This window comes from Mirounga angustirostris, unplaced genomic scaffold (assembly GCF_029215605.1).
Source record: "Mirounga angustirostris isolate CCGP_5_RB_7025 unplaced genomic scaffold, mMirAng1.0.hap1 SCAF_13, whole genome shotgun sequence".
NCBI classification, from domain to species: domain Eukaryota; kingdom Metazoa; phylum Chordata; class Mammalia; order Carnivora; family Phocidae; genus Mirounga; species Mirounga angustirostris.
This window is the reverse complement of record NW_026991721.1, coordinates 88725151-88739731: the sequence shown is the minus strand read 5'-3', so window position 1 is coordinate 88739731 and position 14581 is coordinate 88725151. Positions and strand designations below refer to the sequence as shown.

At 55.3% G+C, this 14581-nt stretch overlaps 1 protein-coding gene across 1 annotated transcript; it reads left to right on the top strand.

Moving 5' to 3' along the window:
- Window positions 1-278: 278 nt before the first annotated feature.
- Window positions 279-14352, top strand: VSIG10L2 (V-set and immunoglobulin domain containing 10 like 2). The gene is given in 17 exon segments (XM_064575865.1): window positions 279-344; window positions 3515-3725; window positions 5298-5633; window positions 5873-6148; window positions 7930-8083; window positions 8085-8125; window positions 8679-8927; window positions 9903-10032; window positions 10034-10146; window positions 11459-11510; window positions 11512-11747; window positions 12164-12280; window positions 12283-12459; window positions 13348-13390; window positions 13392-13452; window positions 14089-14151; window positions 14314-14352. Coding segments are annotated over 17 exon segments (2364 nt in total).
- Window positions 14353-14581: the final 229 nt, after the last annotated feature.

Below are 14581 nucleotides of genomic sequence, written 5' to 3'. Positions count from 1 at the left end.
TCGCCGGACCACTAGCTCCTCAAAAGACCTGGGGAGCCCCCATGGAGCCGCCATTTCCTCTCAGAATACGAAGTTCTGTCCAGACTTCCTCGTGGGCCTGGGTGAGGACGCAGGCACGCAGAAATAAATGTTAACTGGATGGATAAACAAAACTCCATCACAGTATGTAACTGGAGAGAGATTTTGAGTCTTCCTGTGAGACAGACAAGGGACCTAGCGGTTCCATAGGCCCCTGACCAGCCCTGAGGGGACAGTCTCAGGTGGGGACCAGCTGGAGAATGGCCAAAAGGATGGAGCTACAAGGAGCGCGCAGGGAAAATAGTGGAGAGAGTCTGAACCCGTTGGTAAAATGTGGATAGCAATACTATTACATGGAGTGTGGAGAACACAGCACACGCCTGGCGAGAAATGGTAACTCGTATTATTATTTAGGTAGAGAATAAAAAGACGGGACATGCTGTGTCAAATTTCGAATGACTTTCATTTGGAAGGGGGTAATGAATAGTTTTGCCAAGTTTTAGTGAAAGAACTCAACGCAGACATTAGAAGTATGAGGGAAGCAGATTCTAGTTCACCCTAAACAGAAAGAGGGCAAGAATGAATGTTTATTGAGTGTATGCTCGGTGCTAGGTGCTTACAAGGTGCTTGATATGTGTGGTCGCATCTTATCTGTCCAACAACTTGAAGGTGTAGTCAGTATTATGCTCGCTTGAAAGACGCAGACAAGGAAGCTCAGGGCGCGTTGCTTGCCCGGGGTCACGCGGCTCTTGCAATGCCCACCCACTGTTGGTCAACGGGAGGGCTGAAGGGCCATCTTCCCAGAAGGCTGCAGATCTCACCCATTCAGAGCCCTCAGCCTGGTTCTCCAAAATTTCCACTCAACTCAAGAGTCTGGATCCCCAAGTCCATCCTTGTAACCTCTTCTAAGTTGAGCTGGGAGAACACTCCAGTGTTGGCCTCTCATCGCTCCTAACTCCACACCATCCCCTCTTCCTCCCTCCAGGATCTCCCAGAGCAATGATGCAGGTATTGATGTGAGCCCTTGGGACCCAGGTAGGCTGTCAATGGAAGCCCCACAGTGAGGGGGTCTGCGTCCACTTGAGCAGGAGGGGAAGATGGGAAGTGGGCACCAAAACCTGGGGGGCCTACAGCCTCACCTGCCCCTGGGCCTAGGCACTGAGCATGCCCAGAGCAAAGCACAGTACCAGGTTACCCTGGCTTGGCTGATGTTCTTTGGGAAAGAGGAGTAGGGAGAATGGGAGGTGTCCTGCCATATACAGCATGGTGCCTTGCACTTAGCAGATGCTCAAGAAATGTTTGTTGAATTAATTGTTCACATTCCTCAGATCAAGGCGCATAAATAATTTTAATAGGCAGGTGCTCTATATGCGTAACCTCATTTATTCTTCTCAGGCTCAGAGGGGATAAGTCACAGGCTAAGATCACATGATAATGGAGAGGCAAAGCTATGTTCTAACCACCGTACTTTCTTGTCTTTCTAAAATGGAAGACCTTTCCTCTCCTGGTCCCTGAGCTCCCACAGCATCAGAGACAGGAGACCTGGACCTGCTCTCCCATTCTGATCATGCCTCCTCTTCCCTTCCAGATGGGACTGCACTCTGCCCTGGCTGGGGGTGGGGGGAAAGCTAATTTTATATGTCAACTTCACTGGGCCACAGGGTGGCCAGATACTTGGTCAAACATTATTCTGAGTGTGTCTGTGAAGATGTTTCTAGATGAGATTAACATTTGAATGGGTGGACTGAGTAAAGCAGATTGCCCCCCACCATACCATGTGGGTGGGTCTCATCCAATCAGTTGAAGGCCTGGATAGAACAAAAAGGTTGACCTTCCCCCAAATAAGAGAGCACTCCTTCTGCCTGACTGCTTTGAGCTGCGACATCAGTCTTTTTCTGCTTTTGGACGTGGACTGAAGCATTAGCACTTCTTGGTCTGAAGCTTGCCAGTTTTCAAACTGGAACTTACATCATAGGCCCTGCTGGGTCTCCAGCTTGCTGACTGCAGATCTTATAATAAATCTCTTTTTCTATATACACACACATCCTATCAGTTCTGTTCCTCTGGAGAGTCCTAATACACCTTCTTCCCTGACTCTCCCTTCCAGAGTCTCCCTTACATGGGAGCCTGAATCCCAGGGACCATCTGCCATTCTGTTCGAAGCCAAGTTAGGAGGGACTAGGGGCTCATGACCCTAAGGAGGGCATGGAAGGGTTGAATGAGAATGGGACAGGGGTCTGTCCACTATCCTAGGACAAGTGAGAAGCCGAGAGAGCCATGGTGGGCACCTCTGGGCCCAGGAGGAGCCAGAGGGGCACTCAGCTCCTGTCCCAGCTGAGCCCTGATGAAGCTGACAGCAGACATCAGATCCCGCATCTCACTGGGGTCCAGGAATCTCACCCTACACCCAACCCCAGAGGATGGAAAACTGACTTCACGTCAGGCTGTCTCATAGGCCGCTAGGGAAGCGGGAGAGCTGGTCTCTGCTCCGGCATCAGGGTCTGGGCTTCGTAGATAGATCTGACTGGGGAAGTGAAGGTGCACCGACTACGTGCTGGGCACTGTTTGCCCAAGCGTGTGCGCGTGTGTATGCAAGTGTACGTGTGTCCGTGCAAGAGAGAGAGTTTTATCAAACATACATAAAAGTTTATACAACAAAAATGTACAGCTTGATGAACTCTAACCCCTATCCAACTCAAGAAATAGGACATTACTAGCACCCAAGCATGCTCTCATATGCTAACACAAAGTTTTCACTTGATATCCACAATAATCTTTACAAGAAAGAAGGTGTTATCATCCCATTTATCTGCAAAGAAATGAAAGTTCAGAGGTTCAGAAATTTCCTAGTTTCGTAGTGCGTCAGTCAAACCCGAACTCTGGCATTGTGTTTCACCCCCGAGCTCCTTCCACCCTCTACCGGCTTCTCCCAACAAACCATGAGCAAAACACAGAGGGGAGGAAGGGCATTGGAAGGTGTGTTTGAATCTCCTCGACTCTGAGGTCCGGAGGACTGCACGCAGGGCTTCCACGCCGGGCAGGTGGTTGGACTCACTGAGACTAGGGCCTCTTTCAACTCTATGCTCAGTGACTAATTTTATTTTATTTATTTATTTATTTACTTTAAAGATTTTATTTATTCATTTGCTAGAGAGAGAGAGCATAGGCGCGAGAGAGTGAGCGAGAGCACAAGCAGGGGGAGCTGCAGGCAGAGGGAGAAGCAGGCTCCCTGCTGAGCAAGGAGCCCGATGCGGGACTCGATCCCAGGACCCTGGGATCATGACCTGAGCCGAAGGCAGCCGCTTAACTGTCTGAGCCACCCAGGTGTCCCTCAGTGACTGATTTTATACTATCATTAAAATGAAAATGCAGGGAGCTCAGAGGGTGTCCCGTAGGTCTGTCCCAGCCAGGTCTTGACCTCCCCAGCTCTGCATTATGGATGGAGTGAATCATCTGGTAAATAATTCACTTGTCATCGGGCCAGTGAGGGTAACAGGAGAGCGGGGGTGGAGGTGGCAGAAGGCTGAGGTTGGCAATCCTTCTGGGGCTGGGCTTTGCTCTGGAGAGAGAGTGCCGAGTGTCAGGCAGGAGCCCCAGATGGACAGCTACCCAGGGAGATGAAGCCGTGGTGGGTCCGAGGGCTCTGCCCAGGCCGCTCAAGCTCCTGCTGCTGACACCCCTCTGCCTTCTGCATGTGGGGGCCTCTGGTGAGTGACACTCAGGCCACCCCCCGTGGTGGTCCACTCCCCACTCACATCCTGCTATTTCTCCACCTGTCTTCCTCGGGATCTCCCTTTAACACTTGCATGGCCATTCAATGAAGTCCACCAAGTTTGTTTATCCACTAGACCTTAGCCAGCGTGCCCTGAGCGACCACTCTGTGCCAGGCGGAGGAGGCAGGGCTGGAGCAGAGAGAGCACGTTGCCTTACCCTCCCAAGTCTGGGCTTGTCCCGACAGCCACTGTCGGGTGGTAAGCATGGAGCGACATGGTCAGATCCGGGTTTCCAACTGTTCCTTCCAAAGCGGATGGTCTTCAGGTTGCTGAGAGCCCTTGGGAGACCAACAGTCTAGCTGAGAGATGCTGGTAGCTTGGGCCGGAGCAGTGTCCACAGGGTTGGGAAGAAGCAGCTTCCTTCTGGGTTAAGTGTTGTTCTTCTTGATCAAGTGAATGGCAGAATTTTGCCCTTGGTCCCTTCCCTCCAGCTTAATGCCTGTCTTCTCTTCTCTCTCTGGAGAAGCTGGGAGCAGTGGGGAGAGCCTGAGATGGGGAGCTAGGCTCCACTCCCAGCTCCGCCACCTACCGTGTGGTTCTAGACAAAGTGACTTCACGCTCAGAGTCTCAGGGGGATGTGATTACTGTGACAGTTAAGGTCAACAGGTAACGGGGGTTCAGGGCCTCGCACAACGGATGCAGTCAACAAACGGAAGCTAGTATGAATCATTCCTGTGCCTTGTTTGTCATCTGAGGCGTTTACTGTCGTCCACGTGTGCTGAAGCTCAGCACGTTATAGTTACCTGGCCACAGGGGGACAGGAGAACGTGGGGCTCAGGCACATGCTGGGCTTCCATGCTAGGTCCTGAGCAGAAAAGAACACCGTAATGACTGTTTCATGTCACACTCCCTGATTGACTGAAAGCTCCAGAGAGCAGGGATGGGGCGGCTCATTTGTCATTATAACCCTGGTGCCTGGTACGGGGCAGGACTGAGATCACCTGGACTCACAAGGAACGGAGAGCCAGGGCCCTGTGGGCAGGCCAACCCATAATTAGCAGTTGACCACTGAATGCTGGATGGGCTGATGGCAGGCTGGTGTCACCTTTCTCTGCTATAGTGGGTCTGGAATCCCCCTAGAATCTTTACACAGAGACCCCCAGAACCTGAATTGCCAGTGGCCGTGCAGATCTCCCAATCTTGGGCTGATCATCACATTGACTTCCAGAAGCTTGCTAAAAATACAGATTCCTGGGCCCTGATGCCCTGGGGATGCTGACTCCGTGGTCTGGGATGAAGCCCCGGAGTATTTATTTTTATCAAGCCCCCACAATGGTCTGATGGCACATGGGGATGGGAGCCTCAGCTCCAGCCTGTTCCCTGACCTCAGTCAAGGATTCCCCCAGGCCGCCTGCTCCCTCAGCACAGCCAGAGAGGAAGCTCCGAAGCTCACTCAGAAACCGTCTCTTCCCCACCAACTCCGAGGAGAAGGAGAAGGGGCCCAAGGAGGGGAAGGAGGAGAGCCCAGCCCAGTCCCGACGTCTTGCATTGCCTCTCTGTCCCTAGGGCAGCCCCGCCCGACCCACCGAGCTCCTGACGGGGAGGCCACGTCCATTCAAGGAGTGCGGGATGGCTCTGGGGAGCTGGCTTGTGGCTCCGGACCCACACCCCTCTGCCCAGTGGTCTTCTGGAGCTTCACTCCCCTGGGCTTGCTGACTCCCCAGCCTGTGGCTGTCACCAATGGGGCGGAGTCCAAAGTGGAGGCCAGGACCTCGGCTCTGGGGGCCGTGAGTCTGCGGGAGCTGGGGGAGGGTGCCCGAGGCCGCTTCCCGTGCCAGGCCCTGCACTCGGCCGGGGGCCGGCTGCACACCCCCTACTCCTGCCTCACTCTGGCCGTTCTGGGTGAGGGGCCTAGCTGGGACCCCGCTGACCTGAGTTGCTTTGCATCCTGCTTTGCCTCTACTTGCATGTGCTTCCCATTGCATGGGGCTGGGTCCACGTTCCACAGGACCTCGCGTCCAGGGACTGAGATCACCTGGACTCACAAGGAACAGAGAGCCAGGGCCCTGTGGGCAGGCCAACCCCCCAGCCGGGCATGGGTCTGTAATGACAAATGCAAGGCCTCTCCTGCCTCTGGCCTATGCCCACATCAAAGCCTCGGGTGAGGCTGAGCGACTTGTCCCCAGTGGAGGGGACCTCCGTGGTGGCCACATGTGCAGTCCGGGAGGGCACAGAGCCTGTGACGTTTGCCTGGAGACATCAGGCACCTCGAGGCCTGGAGGAGGAGCTGGTGGAGGTGACGGAGCGATGGCTTCAGCTAGACCCAGTCAACAGGACACACCTGGGCTGGCGCGAATGCAGTGCCCACGACGCCATCAACCGGCTGAGCAGTGATGGGACCTTCCTTGATGTCATCTGTGAGTCAGATTGGGGAGGCGGGGGGTGTGTGGTCAGGGCTGGCCCCTACCTTCCCATCTGCACCCTGCCTCCCGACACACCACAGGGCCCCCGGCAATGCCCCAGCCTGCTGAGCGGCTCCAGTAGGTGAGAACCTCAGGGCACTGTACCCCCTGGGACCAGATACGGATCTAGTACAGGAGTTCCAGCCTTTTCCAGGTCGTGAGCCCCTCTTCCCAGGAAAATGAGCATACATTCAGAGTCACAATTTTACCTATAATTACGGTAAAAGGGGTGGCCCATGGAGCCTGCCTTTGGGTTGAGCCAGAAGGCCTGGCAGGGACCAAGTGAACCCTGAGGAAACCGGGAGGAGGGACACAGTGGGCAGGGAGGGCAGCAAGTTGGTCCCAAGTCAAAGGCTGAGAGCCTCAAGTTAGAAATCAGAAGTCTGTCTTTAAAGTACTTGAAGAGGGGTGCCTGGGGGGCTCAGCCGGTTCAGCATCTGCCTTCGGCTCAGGTCATGATCCCAGGGTCCTGGGATTGAGCCCCACGTTGGGCTCCCTACTCAGCAGGGAATCTGCTTCTCCCTCTCCCTCTGCCCCTTCCCCTGCTCCTGCACTCTCTCTCTCTCTCTCAAATAAATAAATAAAATTAAAAAAAATAAAGTACATGAAGAGCAAACAAAGGATCAATTCTCAGAACTTACAAGGAACCCCAAAACAAGCAAGGAGGACGACGTAGCAACTTAATACAAAAGTGGACAAAAGTTCTTTCAGTAAAGAGAACAAATAAAGCTAATGAACTTTTGCAAATTAAAAAAAATTAATTTAAAAATGGAATTAGAACTTTGCGTGAAGGAAGAAGACTAGGACGGTCTAGAGCTGCGCTGTCCAACGTGGCTGCCATTCGCGAGGCTCTGAGCGTGGCAGATTTGCCTGAATCAAACAGCTGTGCTCAGCCTACCAAATGCACGCTGGATTTTGAAGACTTAGTAGTCTAAAAAAGAACATAAAATAGTAAAACAGCTCATCAATAATTTTTATATTTGATTATACATTGAAATAATAATCTGGATGTATTTGGTTAAATACAAAATATTAAAATTATTAAAACCCATTGGTGCTTTTTGCTTGGTTGGGTTTATTTTTCCTTTTCAGGATTTGGCTACTGGAAAATTTTAAAAATCTGTGGCTTGTATATATCTGTTGGACAATGCTGGTCTAGAGGATTTAAAAAGCCAGGACTAGCGATGTCCTGTCTCGTGGGTGGTGGTTTGAGGGATTGCAAACTCAGGACCATGGAGGAGACTGGTGAGCAGTTCTTGGGAAAGACAGAGGAGCAGAATGGAAGTAGGCAGAGGATTCAGTCCTTTCTGTGAGTCAGAAAGAGGGGACACGGGAAAGAGGGGAAGGCAGTGACCCAAAGAAGTGAGAAGGGCTGGCTCTGGGATCATGCTGGGGGCATCTTCACACCCTGTTCTCTGCCCTCTCCAGTCTAAAGGGGCCAACCGTCCCAGTCCCAAGAATCCCCTCGATCCTGGGCGAAGGTTGGCGCCCTACCTTTCTCCCGCCTAGCCAGAAGTTGCCGTCCCCCCTTCCCTCAGTCCCTCCGGGAATCCTCCCACAGCCTAGGGAGCTTGCCTCCACGGACCCAGAGCTCCTACATTCTACTGTGCTTATGGCCCCCAGAATCTGAGTTCCTGGGGGGCCTTGCCCAGTGGTTGACACAGTGGGCACATAATACCGCTTGCTGGATGGTTAAGTTCAGCCAAGATTATTTGAGTGAGTGAAGGAATGAGGAGATGAGACAAGCCTTCCTTGTCCTCCACATGGTCCAGACAATCCTGTAATCACCGTGGAGCCACTGGGCTTCCATGAGGAGGGTTTCTGGGCCAGTGAGAGGGAAGAGGTGACCCTGAGCTGCCTGGCTACATCCAACCCCCCGAGTCACTATGTGTGACACCCACAGCCAGACCAGCATCGGGCTCACCATCTACTGCGAATGTGTGGGTAGGGGCCACTCACAGCCGGGGCTGCTGCAGCCCCGTGGGCAGCCGTGTCGACCTCGTGGGGGAAGGGAGGTGTGGGAGGCAGAACGAGTTGCAGAGCAGGGGGAGAGGCGGCGAAAACTGTGGAAAGGGGCAGGGAGAGGGGAAGCCCCTGGCCCTATATGGACCTCATCCCCAAGTGACTGGGGACTGAACTGAGGCACAGAGAAGGGTCGAGAAATGACGGTGAGGCAAAGTGCCCAGTGGCAAAGAAGAGGCTGGGCGATGGGGAACCGTCCCAGGTGGGGGCTTCCAAGGGCCTCTGGGATTCCTCAGGGACTCCGAACTCCTGCTCACCCACTCAGCCCCTGCCCCCCTGACCTGAGAGCTCAGCTCTTCGCTCACCAGCCCCTCAGAGGAATCCATCTTTCCCCCCATCCACTTCTCCCTACTTCTCCTACCCTTCGCCCTGTGGCCTCCGGGCCCCCCAGCTGGGCCTGGGGACCACCGTGCACTGGCAGCGAAGTCTGTCCAGCCCCATCCTCACCCGCTTCTCCACCCAGATCTCCCTGAGGGGCAGCCCTCCTGTGCAGTGCTTCCCATCCTCGGGGCTGTGACTTTGGTCTGCACCTGGCCTGGGGGGCTTTCAACTGCCCCACTGCAGTGGGAAGGGCCCCAGGGAACCGGCCCTACTGCTCTCAGCAACGTCACCTGGAGTCAGCCGGCCACGCAGTTCCCCAACAGCAGCGTTTTCACCTGTGCTGGCCGGCCCCCAGCCCTGGCGCTGCCCACCCTCTGCAGGATCACGCCGTGTGAGTGGACTCAGGACACAGCAGGGCTCTGATGTTCCAGGCAGAGGTGTGGGTGGGGGACAGGGGTGAGCCCTCGAGGGGCACTGGGATCTGGAGTGGGGCTCCAGATCGCAGACTCCAAGATTTGCCGCGTAACAAGGAGGTGGGCAGCACTCAGCTCAGACCTCCCTCCCAACTGCTCTCCACTCCAGCCCGGTCTCCACCACACTGCCCTGTCCTCTGCAGTTTGGGCTTGTAGCCCCGTGACACCCTCTTGTCTCCCAGCCTCCAGGGGCAGCAGGCTGTCATTGACCTCACACTATTACTGCCCTCTTGCGTGTTGGTTGGTCTTGAAATGTGCCTTTAGCTTTCTTTCTGCTTTGAAAACTTCTACCCACCTCCCAAGACGAAGTTCAAATGCCAGCCTATTCTCAAAGTCCTCCTCCCTGAAGCCCCAGAGAGTTTGTCTTTGTACCTGTACTCAAGCATTCATCAAATTATATTATAATCGTTTCCTTGGTGTCTATTCTCACAATTTCTCTGGCACATGGTCAGCCCTCCATAAATGGTGAATGAACGAATGAATGTGTCACTGAGTCAATGGGGGAATGAGTGAGTGAAGCAATAAATGAAGGAAGGGGGGCACCTGGGTGGCTCAATTGGCCAAATGTCTGACTCTTGGTTTCAGCTCAGGTCATGATCTCGGGGTCATGAGATCTGAGCCCCGCATGGGGCTCTGCACTCAGTATGGAGTCTCCTTGAGAGTCTCTCCCTCTCCCTCTGCCCCTCCTACTTGTGCTGTCTCTTTTTCTTTCTCTAAAATAAATAAATAAAAATCTAAATAAATTAAGGAAGGAGGGAAGCAAGGAAGGAAGGGAGGATGGAGGGAAAGAGGGTAGGAAGGAGGGAAGGAAGGAAAGAGGGAGGGAAAGGGTAGGCCTACCAAGCCCTTCCTCCTCCTGTAGGGCCATGCTGAGCCATTATTCCCCTGTCCAGGGGATCCCCTCTGGAGCCCCACCTGCTGGATCACAGCCACAGTCGGAGACCAGGTCATCATGCTGAGCTGTGAGTGGCTGGGAGGCGAGCCCCCTGCCCTGCTGAGCTGGCTGGATGGACAGCAGCAGCCGCTCCCAGGCTGTCCACCTCCTGCAGGCTCAGGAAGACTTGGCTGGCCAAGAGTTCACCTGCCGGGGCACTCACCCGCTGAGGGTCCCTGACCCCCACTGCCGGCTCCAGCCGGGTGAGTCGGGCTGGTGGCTTGGTTCTGGGGCGGAGGCAGGAGAGCAGCCCTTCGGAACCAGGAAGAGGGGTTCGGGGGGCTGTCTGTGCCGGAATGCAAAGTGAGTCAGGAGACCGAGTCATCTCATCTCCTGGGGACTCAAGTTTTTTTGATCCATAAAATCAGGGGGTTTGGTCTGGGTCTGTGTTGTGCAGTAAAAATATAATGTGAGCCATATATATAATTTTAAGCTTTCTAATAGCCACATGTGAAAAAGCAAAAAGAAAACAAGAGAAATGTTTTACTGAACTCAATATATCCAATATATGATTACGTCAATGTATAATAATAAAAAATTATGAATGGGGATCCTATTCTACTGTCCTCAGAATCTGGTGTCATTTGCTACAGCACATGGCAGTGTGGGCCCGCCACACTACGAGTCACACGCGGCCGGGGCTCCCGCTGTTGGACAGCTCCCGTCTGGCTGCCCGGGGACTCTGTCTCCCTCATTTGCATCAATTTGCATGAGAGGTGCCTGCTTATATTCCTGCCTCGCATCGATAGATATTTCAGGCGCCAGAGGTCTCTACCTCTCTCACTGCCTCTATGTGTTTTGGGTCTGCTTTCTTTCTGTCTTCATCTGGCCGCGCCAGTCCTATTTATTGCCAACTCAAGAAAAAAAGAGTTAAATATTGATGTGAAAAATGTGAGAAAAGCACACAAAGGAGCAGGTTCATATAACAATACATATAACAATTCTCACAAAATGATTCACGTCTTGGTCTCCGGGGGCTCCCAGGAGGCCCTCCACTGGCAATATTTCCCTCCCTCAGTCTCGGGGCTGGAAATTCCATCCTAGGAGATTCACTAACACCTGAAGCTCTGGGTCTTTAGGACTCAGTCCATAAAAACTAAGCACCTGCTCTGGGCCCAGCCCTGTGCCCGGGGCAAGGAACAGGTGGGCCATTAGGGAGAAGGAGGCCCCATGGCAGGTGCTGGGAGGGAGGCGGTTAATACAGAGGTGAGTAAGGCAGGGGCCCGGCCTGCAGGAGCTGAGACTGGAGTGGGGTAGCTGAGGGGCATGGGGGCACACCATTATTGTCAGAGAATCTTGGAGCAGACGATGGTAGGATTCTGGCATAGAATGGGAGCCTGGAAGAGGCAGCAGACTGGCCCCAGGCAAGCTTCACTATCAACTCCTCTGGCCCTGTCTCCTCATTCTCTTCCCCTCCCCTTCCCCACCACGGCTGGCCAGCGCCTCACCCCCAAGCCTTCCCACTAGCCCGGGCGCGGGGGACCCCTTTCAGCCTTACCCACTCTGTCCCCGCAGAAGGTCCACGGTTGGCAGTGGCTCAGCCCCGGGTGTCCGTGCTGGAAGGGGGAGGCCTGGCTGGGCTGCGCCCTCCTGGGGGGCACGCCGCCTGCCCAGCTCCTGTGGCTGGGACCCCAGCAACAGCAGGTGGAAGCCGGCACCCCCGGATTCATGCGGCACCCTGAGGGTGCCCAGCTCCACCTTCGCATCCGGGATGCTGACCCAGCGCGCCGCAGGGGCGCCTACCAGCGCGTGGCCCGCAATGCCATGGGCAACAGCAGTCGAAGCATCCTGCTGGAGCTCCGGAGTGAGTCAGGGGTAGTGGGCGTTTGTGTGGCGAGGGGCAGGGGCAACCTCCAGCTGTGGCCCTGAATTAGGGGGAAAGGCACAGGACTCCTCTGCTCCAAAATTTGGACACGTGAGCTCCGCAGGCCCCGACAGGCCCTCCCAAGCATGGCCCCAGATGGGCTTATGTGAACGTGACTCCGCCGCACCCTTGCATGCAGGCCAACGGTTCCCCTTGCTGTCAGAATCATCTTTTGCTCAGTTTATAGATGAGGAAACCAGGGTAGCACAGACCAGAACGACACAGGACTGATGGAGTCTACACGCTCCGGTGTGGCGCCACGCTAGGGGTCGCCTCTCCACGAAACAGGAACAAAGTTGGGCGCGGCGAGGGGGGGGTGTTGCACGCGCCTGTGTGTGTCCCCGCCCCTCCCCCAGGATAGCCAGCTCCTCCCAATGTCACCATCCGCCGCCTGACCTACGGGAGGCACCGGAGACAGGTGCAGCTGCGGTGGGCCGTCGAGGGCCCCGGGAACCGGACGGGCTTCCTGGTGCAGCTGGGGCCAGCGTCCCAAGCCCAGGAGCCAGGGCCTGGGAGACAGCGGCCAGGGACATGGAGCCTGGGAGCAGGGGCCGGAGGCTGGGGGGCGTGGACCCGAGTGTCCCCTATGCCTTCCGCGTCCCGGCTCTGAATCACCACACGGCTGGACACCCCTCTGAGGTGAAGACACCAGGTGCTGGGGCCAGCGCCGTGGGGGGACTCACCCTTTCTCCACAAAACAGAACCCCAAAGCCCGGTTCATCTTCCTCCTCACAGGGCATCCCTTACTCCGTTCCTTTGCCTCCTTCCCACCGAATGCCTCCATCCCAGTCTCTTTCCTTTTCCCCACCCTCCGTTCGGGTCATTCTCCACTGCTGTCTTTCCCATCCCTCCCTGGGAGGCCCTGGAGGCCCCAGGCCTAGGGGCAGGAGCCGCAGTTCAGCTTGAATCAGAAGAAATGGGGATGGGGGCGGGGGGTACAGGGTGCTGGTGATTAAGTAAGAGTAGGGGCCCAACTCGCCTGGGTGGCTCAGTTGGTTGAGCGACTGCCTTTGGCTCAGGTCATGATCCTGGAGTCCCGGGATCGAGTCCCGCATCGGGCTCCCTGCTCAGCAGAGGGGTCTGCTTCTCCCTCTGACCCTCTTCCCTCTCATGCTCTCTGTCTCCCATTCTCTCTCTCTCAAATAAATAAATAAAATCTTAAAAAAAAAAAAAAAGAGTAGGGGCCCAACTCTGTGCCTCATCTCACTGCCCAGGGCACAGGTGGGCTCTCGGCTTCCCGTTGCTCTCTCTCCATCCTGGGAACTCCGCATTTCATGGCGTCCTTCCCTTCAGTCCCAAGCTGCCAAGACAACTGGCCTGCTGCCTTCTGTGCCAGAAATGGGGGACTCGGCTGGGGACTCGAGGCATGCAGAGCCCCTCTTTCCTTGGGAGAGACTTGACCTCCGGTTCTGCGGCTCCGGTCTTGCCCTTGGTTGCCCACCACGGGGCATTGCCTGCGTGCTGCCCTCGAAGCCTTTGCTGTCAAGCTCAGTAATGGCTCCAAACCCACGGAAGCAGCGTTCTCCCCTCTTGGTGGAAGCCCCGTTCAGCGTCCATCCAGCAGTGCTGGGTGCAATGGGCACATGCAACAGTGGCCTTCCTACTGGCGTTCCAGCACCCTGCCCGGCACCGGACGCTTTCCCCTGTGAGTGGGAAGCTCAAGGGCAGGGATGCTTGACTCCATAGGGGGCCAGGTCTAGACCTATCCAAGGAGAGATGCAGACCCCCCCGGGGCAAGGGATCTAGGCTCTTCCTTAACTGTGACCTCTCCCCAGTGCTAGCTGTCCATCCGGGTTCCAACTCCCAACCTTAGGCATCTGGGGCCACCCCCCCCCGGGTTCCGGGGTCTCTAGTCTGTTGGGAAAGGGAGGGTTATTTTCCCAGAACCTACGCTGAGTTGCTCAAGTACTGCACCCTTTCTTCCTACAGACCTCGGCCAGTGGCTTGTTCCCATGTGAGTGTAGAACCCCAGTCATCCTGGGGGTTGGGGAAAGGAAGGCCGGGGAGGTGCACTCTCCCACTTCACCCTCAGGGAGCAAAGTCCAACACCCCATGTAACCCCAAATAACAAGGCCCCATCCCATGCCGAAGACCAATACAGGGATTCAAGGGAGGGCCTGGAGGCACAAGCAGGTGAGCATGATTTTATCCCAAAGGTAATTACTCATATGTAAGGAGAGCAGTCCTGAGTTTCATGCATGATGCTCAGTCTCTGGTCCTGAGAACAATCTGGGACACCTCTAAGGTGTCTGTCTCCTTTGCTTGTGTCTGTTTTTTATAGGCATCGAACCACCACCCACCACCCCAGGTTCGGATCCTGCACAAGCAGCCACGGATGCCCCAGGTAATGTCCCCATCACTGTGACTGCAACACCGTGAGGCCCCAAGGGGGGCCCCAGATATGCACAGAGGAGACAGGCAGGAGTTGGAAAGATCCCTGTGTCACACTTGGTCTTAAAACCAAGATGGCTAAGATACCGGCTACCTTTACCCCCTCCATCCCCAGACTTCACAGGAGCACCAGGCTCAGCTGCAGTGCCTCTGAATGACCTGATCACAGGAGAAGTCCCGGCCCAGCTTGTGGAAGAGAGAGGTGGAAGGATGAGGAAGACACACAGGTGGAGAAAAGACGAGCCGGGTGTCCAAGGCCACATGAGAAGGGTGGTTCTGGGCACAGCGCCTGGTGCGTTATGAGCAAGCTAGCTGCTTCCACACAAGGCCTGTGACCTGAGCAGTTGCTGAATAAATCCTACTCGATGCTGTCACTACTAGAG